At 34.3% G+C, this 24068-nt stretch overlaps 1 protein-coding gene across 2 annotated transcripts in view; it reads left to right on the top strand.

The window, feature by feature from the left end:
- The window catches only part of LOC128222558 (trithorax group protein osa-like), a 63641-nt gene that overhangs the window by 3289 nt on the left and 36284 nt on the right, over nt 1-24068 (top strand). For both annotated transcript variants that reach the window (XM_052931627.1, XM_052931628.1), the window contains exons 2-4: nt 7113-7249; nt 11374-11494; nt 20390-20467. In XM_052931627.1, coding sequence (XP_052787587.1) covers nt 7113-7249; nt 11374-11494; nt 20390-20467 — 336 coding nt within the window. The remainder of the gene's footprint in view (nt 1-7112; nt 7250-11373; nt 11495-20389; nt 20468-24068) is intronic.

Here is a 24068-nt window from a genome sequence, read left to right as displayed (position 1 = left end):
CAATCATATATAATTAAACAGTTTAGACACACACAAAATCTATCCAGCCAAAAGAATGCAGACAATTTGCTATGTATTTGAAAGTAATGTGAAAATGAGTAAGACGTCTTATTCCTGAGATATTAATATTGCAAAACTTAATGTAATTTATTAATACCGGAAATAATTTATTTCAGAACTGTCAAACTCTCAATGTTTGTGAATGATTGTCACCATGTTACACTTAGCTTATTGTCAACTTTGCACGCTTAATATGGAATAAAAAAACATGAATGAATAAAGAAGCCTTTATCAAATGCTTATATGTGGATATTGAAATACATCATATTAAGATATAACGTATCTTTGTACTTAATATTTTGAAAGGTAAAAACGTTTAAAGTGTCACGTATTATTCTATTTTCGCTGTCCGTTTCACATGATCATAATTATGGATGATGGTATTCGTTACCGGGTTAGTAGGTGACCCGATATGGGTTAGAGGGGCAAAGGAAACACAATCTGATGAGAGCAAAGCTTATGCTTATGGTTCGTATATCCCATATACCCCGTAACGTGTTCATCACGGACACAACCTCTTAACATTGATAAATTTATTCGAAATAATTCATTTTTGATCGAAATCGTATATTAAGACGCCATTTTAGTACGATAAAATTAGTGGCCCAATATGGAAATATGTTGCGTCACAGCGTGATCAGCTCTGGACCAATGGCGTTGGGTCATTCATGTTTGAGGAGTGATACAGTTTATTATATGCTTACCGGAGGTTTTTAGTGGTTTGTCAGTGAAAGAAAAATCATTCGGAGCTCCTCGGCCATTTTATCGAAAACGTATTTGGACGGTTTACATAGTCAGACATCGGTACACTTTAAAAGTGCTAAAAGTAGAGCGCTTAGTAATTTAAATCGGCAGTTAAGCTTAATGATTTAACTCTTGGGAACTTAATTATGTTTGCAATAATAAACTTCGATCAATAAAGACAAGCTAAAACACAACATTTTATTTATGTTATAATTCAAAGGTTTACGAACTATTTCTACTGATGTACCGGCATACATCCGAGGTTGTTTTCGATAAAAATGGCCGAAGAGTTCCGAATGAAAACATTCAGTACTGCATTTAACACTATTGACAAAGTTTGTGATTCATGTAAAAAGAAATTCAGATGATTATTAGATTATTGTAACGTTTATTTCAATTTAATGAGTACTCTTTTGTCAGTCTTCCAATGACGAAGCACAGTGAATGTTTGTAAAATGTACAGAAACTACTTTCACTTCAATAGAGTTGAAAATAATTTTAAGAGTCAATCTTCATGGATTATTAGATTTCAAAATGCAGTGAAAATTATAATGAGAAGTCCAGTAATAATCAGAGAAGTATATACACTGTTTACCGTTTGCCCTACATATTCATCCAATCAGGGGCGCTAGGTTTTGAAAATACTTGTTTCTTGTTTTTAAAGAATCGCTTCTCATTGTTGAATTCAACTCACCATGATGGAGTAAGTTGCTATAACAGCGCATGCGCATATAGCAATGGCTACTGTTTTCATACACAAAGGGCAGTGTCAACGCTTATTTATGTGACGTCATCATACAGTGGGCTGTTCATGCAATGATTGACAGGTCTTCCTGACTAGTGCACGGAATAATATTAGAGATAGATATCAAGATGCAATTCTTGAGAGGCTAACACGGTCAGTTAGAATTCACTTAGGTTACTTATTCACGAACACATTTCTTATAACACTTTAACCTATTGTAACGTGTGACGCCAAACACGGCCAACAGATCCCTTCAGAGAAAAGGGATCCGCTGGTCCTTATATGCAGTAAATTCTCAAACAACACAGAGCCCGGGCTTTGCTAATTTGCATGTTACCAACCAAGTGAACATATGCACTATGAACGTACTTCCGTCTATAACGGAATGTTTTACTATGAACGCACATCCGCCGCATACAGCAGACCGCTACACTACACTTAGAGTCACAATACTAGGGACAAATGGTGGTATTACCGCCTTGTAACGCCTTGTAACGGCCATTGACAAACGGGGGCATTGAAGCTAACATTTTTTTTAATTTTTAACTATTGAATTATTAAAGGAATAAAGTGTGAGGTTGTGTTAAGAAACACATACACCAAACTAGACACCCAGTTAACATTTCCTTTAATAATTCAATAGTTAAAAATTAAAAAAAATGTTAGCTTTACTCATTAATTGTTGACGTAACCTAAAAGCTTGAAAGAGAAATATTCACGTTAATACACCGACTGTAGTATAATCACGAAAACACATAACCTTAACTACGGGAAAATATCACTTCTTGGTTCAGGAGATATTCCAGAAAAATACATGACGTTATCAAATGTTGAATCTCTTTATCATTTATTTGTTTCTATATGAATCATATTTTCATATTCGATAATGATTTTGCTCATAATCTATTTACTGTCTAAACCTAATGTTCCGAAAATATATAAAAACTAAATTTTATTGCGTATAATAACATACAATGGCAACCTGACAGGCATCAATCAAACGTATTGAAAATATTCGTGTCATGTGTTAACCTATTATTCTTTTTAATACATCTTACAATTTCCTGAATGATAGGCATACTTGGAAATCCTTGCACAGACTGCATATGTATCGTGGTCAAATCGTTCAGTTGAATCATGCATCTAATACGTTTGATAAAGTATTTGATCATGGAAAACAAGCAATCTGTTTTCAAACGCACGCGAGAATGATATTAAAATGTCATAGTTGACATTACAGAATGAAGACTATAGGTATGAAGCATACTAATTTGACCTATAAATATATAGACCTGAATTCAGTTTATGCTAAAGGTCATCCGCGTTAGCTCGTGTATACTTGTTGCATAGCAGCGCGTACACGGCGAGCGGGGAACCATAGCGTGAATAAATTTAACTGATAAACCTTTAACTACTTACTTAATCATGCCTTTATGGAAAATATTAATAACTGATTATAAGATTGTAACCGTTTACTTAATAAATGAAAACGCACAATTATTAAATGATTGGTGAGTGCTAACATATTTACAGTGATCAACGGTCGTCTAATAAGGTTTTCTGCATCTTTCTTTTAATTTTAACACCGTATTCTTCACAAGAATTCGATATTTATTCATCTTTTTTCGTAAATTGAATAAATTTATCAATTGTGGTGCATTTTATTTGAAAGTAAGAGTGCATCTTAAGTACTAAACTCGGGGAAGGGGTTTTAACATTATAAAAATCCTTATACTTTACAAATACGCGCACTCTGCCGATTTTTAATCAATAAGGTTTAACATAGGCTTTTAACTATAACTTGTAAATATAGAAAAGGGAATAGTTACTTGGTTTTGACAAAACGCCGCAACGCTTAGCCCAACGCTTTCCAATAGTGATGTTTTGATAGCTGTGCAATGCTATTTTTGTTCAGCACCGCAAATCGAAATCAGGTAAATGTCAATGCGTCGGGTAACAAAATGGGACATGTGGTGTTATGCAGTCTACATAAGTACGCTTTAACAGAACTCTATCTTTCAATACATTTATAAAATGACATATTGTTAGGAAGTGACAGGCACTAATCGGCTACAGTCTGGGGCCTATCGAAATATATTTTTGATTCGCATTCTCTTTGCCAGTGTAAAGAACTGGAAAAAAACTAAAATCAAACGTATCGCGCCTACAGTCTTTCAACGCTGTCAGCGCTTTTATTCTTATGCAGTTATAAGTTTCGTGTTAGGTGTTTGTTTCAGCTACATATCTGTTCGGGCTTTTTCCTGAAGTTTCATTTGTGTCACTGTGTCCATACAGCAGAAAATTAGCAAAACAAAATGCAGATTCAAGAACAGTTTGCGAAGGAAATTTTGAACTATGAGGAAACATTATTTCTTCCGCCTTAAAGATAATAGTCACCCACAAAAAAAACACAATTCACATGTCAAAGCCTTTCTGAATTTAATCCAGCATGAAGATGTTCGCTACCTCCTTTTTTTTACCTGTCAACTTACAAGGAAGTGTTCATACAGAAAAACAAAATAGGATACTAAAGAACACGGAAAAACACGGAAAAACACGAATATCTACGGGAATGTACGGGAAAAAACGAAAGACAAAGATAAAACAAATAAGATTTTTTTGCCATAAAGGAGTTCGATTAGCATAAAAATGTTATAATTGTATGATTTAAAATCACGCAGTATAATTCTGTGTCCCATTTCAATTAGATATCTTAATCGCAAAACGTACTCTGCTGACCGATCGAAAACTCTCTTTTAGGTAAGGAAAGTAATTTATTCGATAAAAGTCCTTACGATGTTGTTTTTTCTGAATCGCAGTTTGGAAATTAACGATTTTTCGCCTACCGCTCTTATTTGCAACTAGGCCAATAAAGTAATATAGATGTAAAACATCTTGTAATTAAACGTTACGCGAAATTCCAAACGAAATCTTTTTAAAAAAAGTATTTCAATAATGTATGGAATAATAATATTTTATTCACAACTTTATTAAATAGCAAGCACTATATTCGTGAGTTGTTTATTATTTTAAAGTGTTTTTCTTTTTTCGGCTTCACTGTGATTTGCGAATCGGAACGTTAACATGCATACTGGTAACCGTCGCTATACAAACAACTACTATGCGGATACATTGCAAATGTATGCACGCATCCCGCGCTCAAGTTATTGAACGTTACCCTTAACTACACGATACAGAACATAAACGTTACACGCATTCCTCGATATTGCAAGTACAGACTTGGACTTTAGCGTTCAAGTATAATGCTAATAAATCAGTTTTAGGGTGTCCTAACTATTATATATAATATGTATGAATGTATGTATATATGGATTAATAATATATTATTACCACACTTAAATGACAATCATAATTAATCACACCACTTTTATGACAATCCTCAAATTGAAAAGCCATCGTGATTGTCAAAGTTGAAATGCAACAGCGACAAAGAAGCGCATTGTAGAAGACAGAACATTAAAACAAATCACCATCTGACAGGTTTTGAGCGCAATTGATTAAGCGGTTTATTTGCATTGAACACAGTATAAATTTAATAAAAAGGGCAGGAATTTCAGCTATTATTATGTATCTTAGTCATGCATTTCTGAATGACTTACCCTTTGTCTGTCTTTGAAATTAAAAGATGACATGAAGTAAAATCGAAATGATTAAGAAAGGGCGGAGTGAGCGTAGCGAAAGAGCCCTTCTTAATAATTAAGTTATTACTTCAGGTCATCTAACTGACTTACAGTTGCATTGGCTTACACATTGACAACGCAAAATCTGAAGCACGGATTGTGTTTCAGATGAGTGGCAGTAGGCGGACCTGCGAAAGTTGGCCTTTATGATTAAAATTCTTGTTCCTCCATCTGTATGTCTGAAAGTCTGGCCATTGGTTTACCAGTCAGTGTACGTATGTAGTTGCGTTAGTGTATGTCAATCTGTCTGTCAGTATGCAGCACACGTAAATAAGTCTGACAGTTAAGTATTTGATTGATTAGATCGTACTTTGGCGGCACAAGAGCATTTACTCCGGATCCATTCATTAATATGGATGTTATAACCCTATCTGTTTATTGAACACTTATGAGCAATTAAAGTTAACTGTTATTGAACATGAATTGTTTTTCTGAATATTTCATTGGTCCGATTGTGCAGACATTTGTAAAAGTAAATAACGTTGTTAACGTCATTCTTGTTACTGTTGGAATCTTATTACTCCGGAAGTTGCATGGACTTCTTACACATATTGAATATATCAGCACATCATAACATAGTCGATCTTTAAAGTTAACAAAGATGCAGTTAAAAACGCTGTTAACTTTAGTTAACAATATTGCCTAGCTAATTCTGGATTCGATTATGCTTATACGATTGAAATAGTTATTATGTTTTGGGTGCATTCGTTAGAGTTGATCTACGTTAAATGATTGAATATAAATTTGAGAAATCCTCGATTATCATTGAATCACTCAAAAATATAAACATCACTAATAATTGTCTAGACAAGTGTTAGGTTACGTACAATGATAATGAACTGTATTTTCGGATTTTATTGTTTTAATATAAATATTATAACTGCAATAAACATTGTAAATTAAAGGGCATTTGCTCAAAAGACCGTAGTCCCTTAAGGGAAACACTTCATCATACTCTGGTAAAGCTAACATAACATCACAACATAAAAATGGCAAATGTGATCAACACATTACTGCCAAATAAGTTGAAATTATACAATCTCGACAGTTTTTTACACGATCCCATGTATTTTGCACGAATCCACTTCCCCAAAAATACATTTCAGACCATTCACTTAGCAGTGACACTCTAAGTCAAAATAAAAACATACACATGTATAACAAACATCAATTTATAAAACTTACATAATAATGCATTTATGCATTTGAGGAAAACATTAATTACTGATAACAATATTTTAACCGTGTATTTAAAAGCAGAAATCGCAAACATATTACAAGATTGGTAAATGCTAAAATATTTACTGTGGTCTATAGTCTCATATGCTAAAAATACCGTGTTTAATGCTCATTTCAAACTAAACTCGGTATCTATCATAAGATCCATTGTTTTCTACATTAATTCAACCTTTTTGAAATCTCAAAAAAATATTATAATTTGTGCTCAATCTTATTTGGGAGTGAGAGTGCATCTTAAACCTTTCTTGATTGTTGGATCCAACCTGCGAGTATAGTCACCTGCATCGCACGTTACCCTCCTTTATTAACAAATAAAACTCAATAACTTGACAGATTTGACAGAATAAACCGAGACGGCACATTTAAACAGCATTAAGCAGAAACAATGTCTTAGAAAAAGTGACATTACTGAAGAGTGTGACGTCATTCTTTTCTTAATACACTGTTCTTTAAATCGCGCTGTACATTGTCGAAAACGCTAAATTTATGGCGATCCACTTTGTTTTTGATGTTAAGTTTATGTGATATGACTTTACAAACAAAAACCAACAAATAAAACAATCAACAATATTTATCGGATCATTTTTTTTAGTTTTATTGTATTATCTTTTTTTCTTCAACAGCCCTTGTTCGATGTCAAGTGCCACCAAGTACTTCCGAGGCCCCATTGCCAGTATCAGGAAATGCATCGGATAATGCAGCAGGAAGTGTTGTGTCGACACCGCAGACCCCTATTCCCGATCCACCTCTGCCATCTCCGGTATGATCCGCATTTACTCGGGAATTTCCATGTTTCTTAAACTGTAATCATCGTTACCCGCCGTATGAATTGTATTAGAATATATACATAAGTATTAAAACTGTGGTCATAATTGCTATCCATGCAAAATTAACGTGGTCAGAGAAGGATATGGAGGCATCTCCGTTCCCATTTTTTTCTAAAAAAAACTATATTACGTATTGTAAATATAAAAAATAGTTATTTAGATGTGTTACCGAACATCAAATTCAGTCTGATATTCCACGGGGCTTTATAAACCCACCGCATTCATGTATATTTGTATTTTACTGTTATATCCGTTCGCGCTTCAATTTAGTCTTTGATTATTACAGAATATATCAGCTAAACACACTTCAATTTTTGATTCATAGATAGAGGTTTCTCTCTTCGACAGGCCGACCTCTTAGTCCGGCAGAATGTACGCTATCATATTTGATTTCCATTTTATTCATATAAATATTAATTAAAAACGTCCGTTTAAGGCACCGTTGTGGGGATGGTTTAATTTTGCTTCTGTTCGGGAATAACTTGATCGCGTTTGAGCTGTTGGTCCCACGATTGATGGGCCGGCAAAATTATATACGGTCCCACAAAGCTACTATGTAATCCAACAATGCAATCATCAAGGACAACCGCAGTAAAAAACGCCCTGACAGTCCCAATGCCTTAACATCAGCTAAACATTAGACAGACATGCGTAAGACCACATACTGTTTAAGGCGTATTTCTTTTTATGTGTTTCCGGTTTACCACCCTCACATTTGTATTTTGCCCCGACCCTTTTTTGTCTTGAACAATATTTTTTATCATTTGTTTTTACTGTTTTTCTTTTTTTCTCTTAAAAGATGAGGTATGTTTGGTTTTTAAATTACTAGTGAGGTTAAAACTGATTGTATGGATTTCCTTAAGCATAACATTTTATGTTTTAAGGGAACAGAAAAAAAACAAGAATCAAATTGCCTTATCTGAAAATTAAACTATAGAAAAGAGATTAACCGACCAGCATACGCTCTAGTTTTATGACATGAAAGTGGAAACAAATAATTTATTATCTTAATATGCCTTGATAGACGCTTTGAGTATCACATTCTCAATTTAAACATGTAAAACTTGACTTGAGAAACGGCCTTGAGACGGTCAGCGAGTTCACTCAGTGTTTCAACCAGTTAACATGTACTCAATCTCACTCGTCCAACATCCATCAAAGCTAGCAAACTAATTAAGGTTATCAACTTAGAACTCATATTTTCAATTAACGTGCAGGAAATGAAGACACGAACATGGGTAAATAATAATTACTTTGTTCATATGTTAAGCTAATTAACGCAGTCTCTTGTTACTTAAAAGAATAAAAGCTCAGTTAATTGCGACATTAAATCATACTTAGTCAGTACTAGTTAACATGTAGTGTGATCTTGTGACATGGACAGCATGTTTAACCTACGGCAACAGTGCTATTTTGACTTGACAGGAGGCTGGACGAGGCTGAACAAATAAATAATAAGTATAGTACTGACCTTGGATCGACCAAGTGCACTGACAAATGATATATAGATATAGTCAAAAACGCTAATAAGGCGTCACCTGTATAATAGTCGAAATACTATTATATAAAACAGCTGACGTCTGACAATTGATATCCGACATGTATACTTAACAAAGTTAATTAGCCGTCACCTATACATTTGTTGAAATATTGATATACCTAAATCATTTGTCATCTGACAATCGCTAAGTTGCTATTTTATCGAAAGAGAATATTCATTTTTAGTACAAAGCTTGACGTAAGAGTGGTATGAATGTTTTCGGCTTTATTATATTCTAATTAAAATTTAATATTAAAAATCCATGGTAAAACAAAAGAGGTGTTGTAGGAACATGAACAAGTTACCCCCCCCCCCCCCGCCCAATTGACCCCTTGTATCGCTAATAATTCCAAGAAGGTAACCTTAGTTTAAACATATTTTATTCATCAATACATGTCAAATACAATGTAAATCAAATACAAGTACAAATGTTATGAAACGGATGAGAACGAAAGATAAATAAATCTTATAATGTTCTTCTCCAAGAAGGTAACCTTGACTTATGTTGTTGTTGTTGAAAATGATGTTGTTGTTGTTGTTACTGTTGTTGTTGCAAACATACCACACACGCATAACGATAGCTGATGTGTTGATGCATGTTTGGTATTTCTGTGTTGTTTTATACATGGTGTAGCTCTCGTTTAAGTGAATATTGAGCCTTAACCTTTTGTATTAAGACAGATCCTTCGTATAATTTAGCTACTGGAGACACAAATGTATAAACAATACATACAACTTCAAGCAACACAAAACTACAACACACCTATCAACAGTGCTGATATGTTGATGCATGTGTAGTTTGTTTAAGATTGTTTGTATAGTGTCTATCTCTCATTTGACCTGTATGTTTATCCATGGCCTTGTGCATTAAAACAGGGCCTTCGTAGATTTGAGGTAACTGCGCTGTCCATTTAGTTTGCATTGTATAATTGATGAGATCGGGACGTCTTGAAAACATGTTTTAATAGTTGACCTTTGTTTGGGTGTTTTTGAAAGGGTTTACTCTTTACGATAAGCAAGTGTTTATTCTCATGGTGTATGCAAATTATAAATAGCATTGTTTAACTCCATTGTAACCCTATAGAATATTTACATATCTATTCCACCGACCTAATTAAGATGACATATATTAGGATTAAAGTTGTGTTTCTTTATTGCCAAAGCTCTGATCGCTTAAAAAACGTATAGACGTCCGTTAATACACCCACTATTCAGTTCAATGGAATTATACATAATTTGCGCTTGATGTGAATAATTTTAAGAATTCAAGAAGACCCAAAGGTTAAGCTCGCCATTAGCTCTTTGTATAAGACTAAATACGAGGGTTGTCCGAAAAGTCCGTGCACACGATCTATTAATATGCTCGCTATAGTAATTGTGAAACAGTATCTACATAGTTAAAAACAACAAATATATTTGCACCAATCAAGTAAATTTTATTTATTTTCGTTGATATGTATAGAAATGACACTGTTTTAAAGTTTCCATAAACACATGAACGCCACACTTTGATCATAACGTTGACTTCACGCGACGTGAAGAATGCGTTTCATATAATACTAGCGTTCATTACTCCTCGAAATATTTGCCCCTGTGTGTGATACATTTCGAATGCCTCTCAACCCTCATACTGAACATACCCGATTCTTCGTATAGTGTGCTTCACAGCCTGACCTACTGCGTTCATTCCTTCTCGAAATATTCGCCCCTGTGTGAAATACATTTCGTATGCCTCTCCACTCTCAAGCTGTAAATACCCGATAACTCGTAAAGTGTGCTTCACAGCCTGACAAACTGCGTTCATTCCTTCTCGAAATATTCGCCCCTGTGTGAGTTACATTCGTATGCTTTTTCATCACTCATGTTGTAAATACCCGATACCTCGTTGGTGTGCTTCACAGCCTGACATACTAGGTTCATTCCTTCTCGAAACATTCGCCCCTGTGTGAGTTACATTCGTATGCTTTTTCATCACTCATGTTGTTAATACCCGATACCTCGTTAGTGTGTTTCACAGCCTGACATACTGCGTTCATTCCTTCTCGAAATATTCGCCCCTGTGTGAGATACATTTCGTATGCCTCTCATCCCTCATGCTGAAAATACCCGATACCTCGTATGGTGTGCTTCACAGCCTGACCTACTGCGTTCATTCCTTCTCGAAATATTAGACTCTGTGTGAGATACATTTCGTATGCCTCTTAGCCCTCATGCTGAAAATACCCGATATCTCGTTTAGTGTGATTCACAGTCTGACCTACTGCGTTCATTCCTTCTCGAAATATTCGCCCCTGTGTGAGATACATTCGTATGCCTTTCATCCCTCAAGCTGTAAACACCCGATAACTCGTAAAGTGTGCTTCACAGCCTGACATATTGCGTTCATTCCTTCTCGAAATATTAGACTCTGTGTGAGATACATTTCGTATGCCTCTAACCCTCAAGCTGAAAATACCCGATACCTCGTATGGTGTGCTTCACAGCCTGACCTACTGCGATGTTTGCTTCGTATTTCAGACTCCCGTCGTTGACCCTTCACCACCAAAAAGCCCAGAAATTGCGGCCAGGACTGCTGCAGATCTCGCAGCACTTGGACTTGGTGGAACCAACCAGCCATGGAACCTGTTCAATAAACAAGGTAAATACAACCTCATAAGTCCTTTCGTAATGTAGATCTGTATTAAGTTCTCTGTTTCCACTAACATCGCCAAAACCAATAGGGTTGGTAGCTTGACATAACTGTTTTATCTTTATTCTGTGGTTTTGTGTTGTTGTTTTTTACAGGGATTCTGTACTAAATCGACCTATATCAGGGTATATCACTATCTTTATTAAGTTCTCTGTTTCTACTAACATCTCTAAAACCAATAGGGTAAGTAGCTAGACATAACTGTTTTTTCTCCCACCTCAGATAAGTAGATCCAATAATTTAACCATGCTAGATATTCTTATCTTGCCCACGGGCGAAGATAAAATTCCCGTCTGGAACTCCTTTTTTAATGGTCACAACATTGTAATTACCTCCCTTGTTGAAGACTGTCGTCAGTAGCATCAAGGAAATCTTGTCTTATGGTAATATTTAGAACGCTAATTAATTATTTCTCGCTTCAAATGTCACCATAAAACAGTTTTCAAGCACCATTCAAGAAATAATGCTTCATTCTCCTTAGAACTATTTAAAAAGACCGATTTGACTATTAACATTAACTGGATTATTGCGCGCATATCCATGACAACCACGTGCTATCGCATATCCGTACGCAATTATTTTCACTAAGCACAAAAGAGTTCCAGCAAAAAAATACATAGCCGCTCGTGTAATATAGGTTCATCTCAACCCTCGGTAAACCTCGTTTCCGCAAAACACCCTACGCTCGGGTCGGAATGAACCTATCTTACACTCTCGGCCATGGGAGATACTTATAATCTTTATGATGTTGTTTTGAGTAACGGGATACTGTACAAATTCGACCTATATCAGGGTATATCGCTATAATTGTAGAAATATAAAATAAATACACACTTCGGCAACAAAGTGAAATATCAGAAGGACAAGACGTTCGGCCGTGTTGGTGGAAATGTGTTAAAGCAGCTCTTTCACAGATTGAACGTTTTGACAACTTTTTTTATTTTTTGTCTTGCAACGAGCCAATTTTTGCGAAAATTCGTGGAAACCAGTAATATAAGACTGCTGAAAAAAAAAGATCGCAAATGTTTATATTAAGTTCAAGAATTTGATGTTTTATGCATTTTTCTTAAACCGTTAGAAAGGTTTAAGCAAAAAAAAAACATTAATTTTCGAACGGAAATATGAAAATCTGCGATCTGATCTTTTGCCAGCAATCTTTTATTATTGGTTTGCAAATATTTAGGCAAATATTTGCTCTTTCCAGACCAAAAAAAAAGTTGTTAAAATGGTATATCTGTGAGAGTGCAGCTTTAACAACTTATCACAAAATAATGTTCACATTTTAGACCTGCATGGTTTATTTTATTTTTAAACCGCATCCTGTTGGCTTTATAAAAATTAGTCATGCATCTACGCTTTTTTCATTTCAATACATCTCTTGTTAGGTTTACATATTCAAACCGCATACGCCGTTTTAAACATTTTTAACTTGTGCAAAAGCAAGCTGATTACAGAATCATAACGCCGTTTATATATTCCTTATTCGGTGATTTTATATCGTGGTTTCAATGTTTGTAATCGGAAACGAAATTACGCCGTGTAAAATGCGGAAACAAGCGGTTTTAACGATATTGCGTTATATTATTCTTACAAAAGAATGGGCGATCACATTGCGTTAATGCGTCTGACCAGGCATATCACAAGAGTGTGGTTTTATTCCAGCAATTTTTTCGCGTTATAAGATCGGCAAGTAAATGAAACACCGTAAATTGTGTAGAACTCTTGGAATAGCTGATGAATGTCAAAGAATAAACATTTGGCCATGTTATCAACAAGTGTAACTTGTTTATCGCTTCTGTAGTTCAAATGCTTATTTACTTTATTCAATATTTTCTGCAATACGTAAATACTGGTTAATGATCCTACGATATTTTGCCGAAAAGTCGTTGATAAAATCATCATGACTTTGTGTAAATGTGAAGATTTATCTTATAGCCATACTATGTCAAGAAGAATTTGCTATTTTATTTTATTTCATGTTATTTTATTTTTAGTTTTACTTTTTATTTGCGATTTTAATTGTTAACTTTTGCCAAAAATAGTATGTTTTTCTGTTTTTCATCATATAGTAATTCATTTTGCAAAACATATTCAAAGCTATCCTTTAACTGCCTCAATGTCCAATGTCAGTTAAAACACTTTACTTTTAACAAGACAAACTACTGAACATGAACACTTTTTAATAACCTAAATGAATAATGAAAATTATGCGGTGATTTCTTTTAAAAAAGGGAAAACTCCTAAAACCTGTAATGCATTCACTTTGGACAAACCACGTAGACCCATATACGATCATTAATTGAAAAAAAAAGAATCTCATTCGGTTTATTAATAATTCATGTAACTATTGAAATACTCATAACAGCTTTAACATTCTTGTATGACACATGCAAGTCAATTACTGAATGACTATAACATAAATAGAATATTAATGACAAACAGACGGTGACGCTCAAATACCGAAATAGCAATTCGATTGCTGAGCGCGAGTCGGACGTAACTCTATATGAAAATCGAATGAGTTAAGTCCGTTTGACAATGGGCCCTCGCTTTCAGCAGCATCAGCGTTGCAATCGTTACGGTGCTTTATGGTAATTATCACATGTTGTTGATAAAAGTCAACAGTAAAGGAAGTGTTTGAGAACACACAACGACACCATGTTATGACATTAACTGGAATTCAGTCGTTTTTGGCGTCAACACGGGATCTCATTTATGTTTATTGTTAAAGGTTATTAATAAGTCGTATAATTATTTGTATAAGTGCATACTAACAACCTTTAACTTTTTTAAGTTGTACATATTTGCTAATGTACACTATCTACTAACACTTTTTATATGTATCGCTTTACCTGGGCTGGTATTCAATATTAGTCTTGGATCTAAGAACGATGTAGCTAATCGGATTACTTGTTATTAATAACTGACCATTAGAGTAAATGAAGACAATGATGTATGAACCTTCGATTAACTTATGTTGCATATTGAATAACACCCTGGTTTAAATTGACGATTTACTGAAATAAATGTATTGGATAACTTGAAGAATACTTCATTCGCATTGGACAAAAGGAAATATTGACCACTAACTTGCCTCACACAATTATTACAATGGTACCCCACAATACAAGACCACACTTTCGCGTCACATCGTGCAAACGAGAGGGTTTAATATAATGTTGTAATATCTTGTTTCACAATCGTTGTAAAATAAATGAGTTTAAACTAAACTTATACAATTTTGGAAAATGGACGGAATATAATAAGTTTTACGACTACGAAACCTACGTTTAACGGAGTAAATCACTTTTCCAATTTCAAATGGATTGTAACGTCAGCTTTAACAGTTTATGATATAACTGTCAAAAATCTGACGTTATGTAAAAGAATTAATGTACTTATTGAAATATTTTTAAACCACCGCCATTAATTTTCACTGACAGCTACACGTGCGTCGATGACTTGTTTAAAGTTTGGGGTGTATTTTTTTCATTTTTTTTTATTTTAAGCTGCACTCCCACAGATTGAACGTTTTGGCAATTTTTTTTTATATTTTTTTTTGTCTTGGAACGAGCCAATTTATTCGTAAATGTAAGGAAACTATTCTCATAAGACGGCTGACAAAATATTAGATAGCGGTTTTTTTTCTTAATGTTTAAAAACTAATGTGTTATGCATGTTTCTTGAACCGTTAGTAACTCTTTAAGCCTTGAAACTAATCAGTTTTTGAACTGAAATATTAAAATATTCGATCTTATATTTTGTCAGCAGTCTTTTATCACTGATTTGCAGATATCTACGCAAAAATTTGCTCATTCCAAAACAAAAAATAAAAAAGATGTAAACACTGTAAATCTGTGACAGTGCAGCTTAAATAAATCCTACTATTTCATACATACTCAAAAATAGAAAAATATAGGTTGTAATTTAAACAAATATTATGAACGAATTATTTAAGATTATTCTATGTTATTTAGCTACGCTCACTCCGCCCATTCTTAATCATTTAAATTTTACTTCATGTCAATTAACTATTACAAGCTGACCACACATGCATCAGAACAGCCTTACGGTTGTCCGGTTAGCGCAGTGGTTAGCGCACTCGCTTCTCACTGAGTTTGGTTTGTGGTCACCAAGCCGGACAAGTGGGTTTCCTCCGGGTTCTCCGGTTTCCCCCACAACACAAGACCACGCTCTCGCGCAACATCGTTCCAACTAGAGTGACTTAGTATAAGTTATCATAACTTCCTTCACAATCGTTGTAAACAAATATTGTTTAAAAAAGCTGTGATTTACGAGTGGCGTCTAAGTTTGAGTTTGAGTTTAAACTTATTTATTTTGCAAAGATTATGAAACAAGTTACAACAACGTTATATAAATCATTCTAGTACGATGTTTCGTGCGAGAATGGAGTTGTGTTTTGGGGGAAACCAGAGAACCCGGATGAAACCCACTTGTCAAGCTTAGTGACCACCACCAATTGATCATAAGCAATGGACGGGAATCGATTCCGGCTCGCCTTGTTGTGAAGCGAGTGCGCTAACCACTGAATTATACATGTTTATATTTGAACTATTTTTTAAAGGGGATATAGAGAACAGTTTAGTGTATTTTATCAAAAGAAAGCACGTCAAATTATAAACAGGTTAAACGTCACATTACCAGCCCTGTGTGAGCTGACGTCTGATTCAGACGTATAATCAGGCTATTATTTTTTTTTTTTTTTTTTTAAAAACGCAAGATCGATATTTTCACTATCGAACACACGTATTTCATTCATAAATCTCTAAAACCAGCCAGAAAGCATGCATATTGCAATAGTTTGCACCTTAACAACAATTAATGTTAGTTTCAGACGCTGTGAAGTTTCGTTAAACCATGTTCCCTGTGAGGAAATGAGCATTATGACAATACGTTTAAATTATCGGTACTGTTTTACTAATGATATCAAACGGTTGTAGGTCGACTTAACCACAAATCGATCACACGCGGCTTCTTAACCCTAGCCAATTAATTCTATACAGTTTTGCTGAAGGATCGAAGGTGGCGCCCCAACATTTATTTTTTAACATAATTTTATAATAAATCACTTGAAACATTACCTTGATATCTAGGAATTTTGAGCACTCTATTTTTTTCATTGGTGCACATGACTAAGTCGATTTATATAGGCTTACATGTATTTTACCGACACGTTATATGTATGTTTAAGTTCACAAAGAAACTATAACAAACTAATAATCTGATTTATATGGTCGCTGACACTCCCTTCAAAAAATCCGTTCATATAAAGAAAAACATACACACCAGACTCACGGGAAGCGATCCCGGGTCGCCTTGGTACGAAGCGAGTGCGCTAACCACTGAATTAAACATGTTTCTTTTTTTACTCTATTTACCCTATTCCTATAAGGGCTGTAAATAACAGTTAAGTGTTTTCGTTTTAAACAAAAGCACGTCAATCCAAAAAAAAGGGTTAAACGTCACGTTACCAGCCCTGTGTGAGCTTACGTCTGATTCGGACGTGAGAGCAGGTTAATATTGAAAAAAGTGCATAATCGATATTTTCACCATCGAAAACATGTATTTCATTGACAAATCTCTTAAAAACATCCTGAAAGCATGTCTACTGCAACAAATGCGTTTTAACATCTAAACAACAATTTATTTTAGTTTCAGACGCTGCGAAGTTCCATGTAAAATTGAGCTTAGAAACAATACGTTTAAATTATCGGTACTGTTTTACAAATGATATCAAACGGTTGTAGGTCGACTTAACCACAAATTGATCACACGCGGCTTCTAAACCCTAGCCAATTAATTCTATACAGTTTTGCTGAAGGATTGAAGGCGTCGCCCTAACATTCATTTTTTAACATAATTTTAAAATAAATCACTTGAAACACTACCATGATATCTAGGAATTTCGAGAACTCTATTTTCAACATCGATGCATATGACTAAGTGGATTTAAACAGGCTTACATGAATTTCAACTGCAAATTATAAGTTGTTTTAAGTACACATAAAGTACACTAAAACAAACTTGTCAATCTTATCCATTTGGTCGCTGCTGCTCCCTTTAAAACAATCCGGGTTTTCTTTAAATAAACAAAAAAAAAAACTATCGTAGTAATTTGTGTTTTATTTTGAGTCCATTTGAATGGTTTGTTATGCACCAGTCAATTGTAACCACTCCCCCCCCCCCCTGGGGGTATAGCGGGGACTTTGACTTTCGGTCCAGCCAAGCCCGGGGGAAATCCCCGCCCTGCGGGGACGAACTGATGGTAAAATCCCCGCCAAATGCCCCCGCACCCAAGGGACCCTAGGTAATGCCCATTCCCCGCTATAATTTGCGCGGCGACAAAACCACCGCATTCGCCCTGCACTGCGGGGCCACCTGAAATGTAAAATCACTGGTGTATTAATGTCATAGAACTCGGTTGCATTGTTTGTCGGCTAGCGCAGTGATTTAACAGTAAGCGCAATCGCTTTTCATCAATTTGAAGACAATCCGGGTTCAAAGAACCCGGGTATCCGGTCTGGGCGTATGTGCGCTTGATTGGTCACCAACCCGACCACGTTGGATCTACTCTTTATTTTCTTACGACACAATTTCACACTCTCGCAACATTGTGCCAACGAGAGTGACCCAATATATGTTTTAATAACCTTTATCGCAATCGTTGTAAAATAAATAAACGTATAATAACTTAATAACCCTAAACTCGATCATGTATAAAATTGCACAACAATGGGAACGTCATCTACATCCGTTGATTTACATATTTAAATATCATGATTTTAATTCACAAATGATAAGCGGCATGCATTTTGAAATTAACATAAACTAATATGCTAATTGACTTAAAATGAATTAATTCTAGTAAGGTCGTTGACAGTTTTAATTGAGAATATGTCGTTGCATAAAGATTACTCAATGAAATTTTTTAGAACTTTAGAATAGTAAACCATTTTTCTTCCAGATTAAGGGCCTTTCACAGTGCCAAAAAAATAAATACAGTGTGTGTATATACCATATGATAAATTACGTCATATATGCTACATCGGAAGGCGACATTTTGCATAAAATGAAGACTTAAATCAAAGATAACTTTTGTTTAACTAAACCACTTTGAATGAAACAAAGGGCAGTCTATGCCGCTTAAAGATGCCCATCTTCGTTTTATTACCGGGAGTTTGATAAGGTGATTAGTTTCATCAAACACTTCAACAAACCTATTTCCAAAATAATGTTTAGACGGTGCTCCGCAATACGGCTGTATTGTGAAAATGTTTGTCAAAAACTTTAAAGAAACTAACCTCTCAATTAAACTCAGGTAAAACATATGACACATAAAACTTAATCACACAGTATTTTATTGCAGTTAAAGGACTATTATTTTGTCATGAAAATCTATCTTGAGTCATAATTTAAATTTGGCGTTTTTAAACGGAACCGTGCTCTTTTTGTCATGATTTTCATGACATAAACCAACGCATATCCTAAAGCATGACAAAAAGAGCACAGTTCGGTTTAAAACGCCAAACTTAAAACATCACTCAAGATAAGTTTTTATGACAGCTTATAAGTCCTTAAAGCGCATTAAAATATACGAGTATTGTGTGATTTCTCCTAGAAAATTCAGCTCTTGATTAAAAACAATGCATTATTCATGTTTGTGTGGGACAGCAAGGGCGTCAGTCGGTAGTTTCTTGGTAATGCGTACGCAGTTGTCCTGTGTGTCAGAGTGAATCAATTTCTTTCTTTTCGTATTTGTTGCTCAGTTTGTAATAAATTCAACAATATAGTTAGTAACTTTGGCATATACCATAAACGAGGCTAGTTGCGTAGTGAAAACGCTTTTTGATAAGACCACAAAAAATAAGGAACTCTTCGGTCATTTTCCATCGAAAACAACCTGGGATGTATATGGCCGATTTACAATGTCAGATAATTTATAGTTTTATTGAGCTGCAAGTAGATTGTGTAGTATTTTAAGTTTAGCATCTAAATTTAATGACTTTACTGTTAGGAATTTGAAGTATTTATGAAAAAATACACTTCACTGGCAATCAATTTAAACTTAGTAGTATCAAATACACTTTGAAACACTACTTTAATTTAATATTATTTTTAAAAAAAATAACGAACTACCTCTACTAATGTACCGGCATACATTCGAGGTTGTTTTCGATGGAAAATGATCGAAGAGTTCCGAGAGGACCACAAAGAAAGATAGATGATAGATAATTTTTTATTTCCTCCTTTGAAGAAGAGATTGAACATGGCATTACATAATACATATACATAGACACATGTATAAGAGTGATCGAGTATGTACATATATACATGGAGCATAGTTGTATGACTTAATTACATGTGATTTATAAGACAATGATAATATAATTCCAATGTCAATATGTCAATAAGTAAATATATTTACATGTATGGACAAGTACTTATGATTAAACAATACATATATAGATTAAACGCAAATAATTGCGAAAGTTAATTCGTGTTGCCATTATTACTACATATGGAATAACTCAGTGCAAATTATGATTTTGTAAAATTATAATTATTTTTAATGCCAATAGCCTAATGCCTAATTCAGCCGAAACCGAAAATGATAAGACAGTGTATTATTTTTTTTATTTTCATTTTTACAAAGAAAACGTGCCAATTTCATGTCGTTTATTTTGCACATGCATTTCATTGGTCAGCAGTAACTACTTAGTTAGGTAGTTATTGACCAATCAATGAACATTTTGACTAACTTTAACCACGTGGTAAATACACCGAAAAATCCCAATTATAAATAGTTTTTTTTCATTTTTACAGCTCCCTATGACCTGACTCAAATCGCAAGAAATCTACCGCCAACACCTCAAGTTAACATGTTCGGTCTTCCATCTGGAGGTAGGTGTTAACATGTTCTTGTTTTTTCCAGAAACAATGTATGTGTATATCATCTTGTTGCTATATATAGTTGGTTTCTATTAACACAAACATCAAAATGTTTATAAGTGATTACATAGTTTGTCAACAACATTGTATTTTTGCTATGAACTTAATCATGGTATTAAATATGAATAAAGAGTTGCATACGTGTAAACTGTAATATGGAAGTGTAATACACAAGACTGGTCGTAACAGAAGAACAGGCCCCGATTTCTCGAAACTTCTTAATGTTGACAGGCTTAAGTAGCTTTTTGAACTTATTTAAATTCCAATTTATACATAATTAAATTTGATTTTGATTTATAATTTTTTTTTTGATTTTATCATAAAAATAATTACTATTTGAATTCTAAAATTCTTCAAGACGTCAAAAATGCAAATTATGGAAAAACAAAAGTAATGAGCTTAGTTTCATCCTGTTAAAACTTTCGAAGTTTCGAGAAATCGGGGCCAGATTATTTTTAGTTCGTTGGAAACTAGCTTGCCTGATCGACGTGTTAAAATAGTGGCTTTTAACATACGTTGCAATACTGACTACCGTCGCTTTCCGCTTATATAAAGCTTGCTTTAATCAAAGCACTGAGAGTACTGGTGGACGGTGATTCTAGTGGAACATGTGTTTTGTGTTTTACCAAAATGTACCGGCGTATTTTCGATTTCAATGAAGGACAGAAAGTTGTTATAAGTAATGAAGAACATAACTGTGTTAATATGCTATTCCCCTTAAAATGTAAGATACGTGTGTCTATATAGTTACATGTTAACATCATTTGAGCTACTATATAAACTGACATTGTATATGTGTGCATGTAGAAAACCATTTAATATAATTGCTGTCATGATTCACAGGAGGCTTTGACCTGGGCTCAGGATTTGATCCATTCGGTTCCATGTTCTCAACACCTAATTTTGACTCTTTATTTGGAGGACTCGGAGGTTATTTTCTACGTTTTATACATGTATACATGTACGGGATATAGCTCATGTTCAAAACCGTTGAAAATAGAATTAACTAACTATAAGCATTAGGCTAATATACTTTAAATAATGCATCGTGCATGCCTTTAGAAATAGTCATAACCTGAATGACCCCAAAGGAATTCGTGAAATGGTGTGATTTTCAAAACAGCATACTTTTTCATTTACATATTTTATGTCTTACAGAATAATGTGATATACTATTATATTTCTTAATCTACTCGTTTGTACAGTAACAACATAACGTTCAATGTCCCGCTCTGATTTTGTCAGTACAACGTCAGTGGTCCAACGAAGTATCAACACAAGAGGGCATGCCTTCAAATTTTGTTAGATGTATTGGCCAACGTGACCTCCTGATTTTTTATGAAGCATAAACACACGACCACATGAACAACGCACAAAAATCAATCCTAAAAAGGAAATTTACGTGTACATACTTATAAATAACTCTGCGAAATACACTATCAAATATATACTCTTGAGGTAGTATACAAAATTGGATTTAAGATTGATGTAGCGATTTGGATTGCGTGGTATAAATAGATCACCAATAAAACGAGTAATGTCAATTATGTCAATAATATATGACTTTTATATTGAATACCATCCCTAGTCAATGAGTAAATGTCGACAAGCTGAAATAAGTATGCATATGATAACAGGGCAGACACGAGTTAGTTTAACGCGAGTGTGTGGTCTAGTGTAGGGGGAGGTGGGTGAATACCCGAAGGACACCCGATTGTCAGGCTTGGTGACCGCTTACTTAACTCACTTACTCCCAGGCCGGATATAACAACTCTTACGACTTGATGATGGTGACATGCTGGGTGAATAGTAAATTCTGAATTATCAGTTTCGGCGTCATATCAAAGATGTTCTTCAGAAAAAAAACGTACCAATGACCTTCAGTGCATACCACTTAATTTCGCATCCTCTATTAGCTGTGTGCTCTGTGACACCATGACAACCATAGTCATATGTATTGGAAAAAGTTTAAGTACTATGTAACTACCATTCTTCCTGGTTGTTGTTTAATATGATTGTGTCGTAGTGTTATATTTTTAAAAGTTTTCTGAACGTTGCTGCTTCCTAGTGTTCCATCTTTTATATCCTGTTGTACTTTACAGCAATCACTAACCTGACATTAACAACTTACATATGAATGCATCTAACGAATGTGGCATGCATCACGTATATACAGACGATATTTCGATGTTTCCAAGGAAACAGATTGTTCAAAAGCGAAGGAAGAAAACCTAAATTGAATTTAAAAAAATGCCTTTCTTTTTCAAAATGAAACCTTAATTCTAGTCAAACGTTTATTTTACTAAAGGCGAATAAATGTATGGAACTTTTACGATGCTTATGATGGATAATTATTTTATTCCCGCGATATGGATTGGAAGGCAAAACGCTGTAATATTTTTCGATTTTACCATTCAAAATTTCCGCGTTTCTACGCCGAATCTATTTGAGCGATAATACAACAATACATGAATGCCGACACAACAACGATGGATGCCTTGTGGAACTATGTAAGTTTTTGTTCATACATTCTTCTCAAGGGGCTAATTCACATATTATATGTTGGCAACACATTATTTAAAGTATGTTCAAATTAAATTATTGTACTTACTTTAATGAACCGAAAAGCAAATTGCAAATATGCGTGTGAATCAGAATTGTGCATTTTGAAGCAGTACGATTTTTGACAAAAAGCGCATTTTTGTTTCAAATAAGAATTGCAAAACTGAATAAATTTATTTATATATCTATTCAAGCAATTCGTTCACATTTAACCCGAAACTGATTTGCTCGATGTCTGACCAAATATAATGTGGACAAGTCCCTTTAACGTCTAGTTTTACTTTATAACAAACATTTCATACACAGTAAATATTTGCTGCATATTGATTTAACATGTATATTTATAACTTTTATTTAAGATGGTTCGGTGTTTTTACTTGAGGTTTCTGACCTACAATTAAGTTAGGGGTATGATAACGCATTTTAATTTTTATGTCTGGTTACCTCAAATAATTTTAATATACTTTGAAAGGTTTATGAATGGCGAATACTAATATGATATGTCCTTGTAGTTCTAAATGTATCATTGATTACTAATATATCAATCATTAACAAAGACATTAACCTAAATATAATTACATTTTGTATGTATTTGTTTCATGGTTACTCTTTCTTTCAACTGAATTTAGGATAAAAATGATATATACTTATGGGATACTTATTAAAAAGCCAAATTTGTTTAATTAAATTGTTTCGGTTTGATATTTACATTTTCTGTTTTTATAAGTGAAACCCCTTTTCACATGCTATCAAAATATATGGGGTCACCAGCGATCGAACATTCACATAATGTATTTTAGAATTGGATTCTTGCACACCAGATAGGCATTTCCGGTAGATTTGAGCAAGTTGGTAAATTCCCCCCCCCATCCCACCACATGCCAGACAACATGCCACTTTTTTCAGTTACTTATGGAAAGTAATGAAAGGCGTTTAAACTGAGCGCGAACAAATCGATATTTCTACAAGAAATTTAATCACAAATAGAAAA

Source organism: Mya arenaria, chromosome 16 (genome assembly GCF_026914265.1).
Source record: "Mya arenaria isolate MELC-2E11 chromosome 16, ASM2691426v1".
In the NCBI taxonomy this organism is placed as follows: Eukaryota; Metazoa; Mollusca; class Bivalvia; order Myida; family Myidae; genus Mya; species Mya arenaria.
This window is presented reverse-complemented; position numbering and strand designations above follow the sequence as displayed.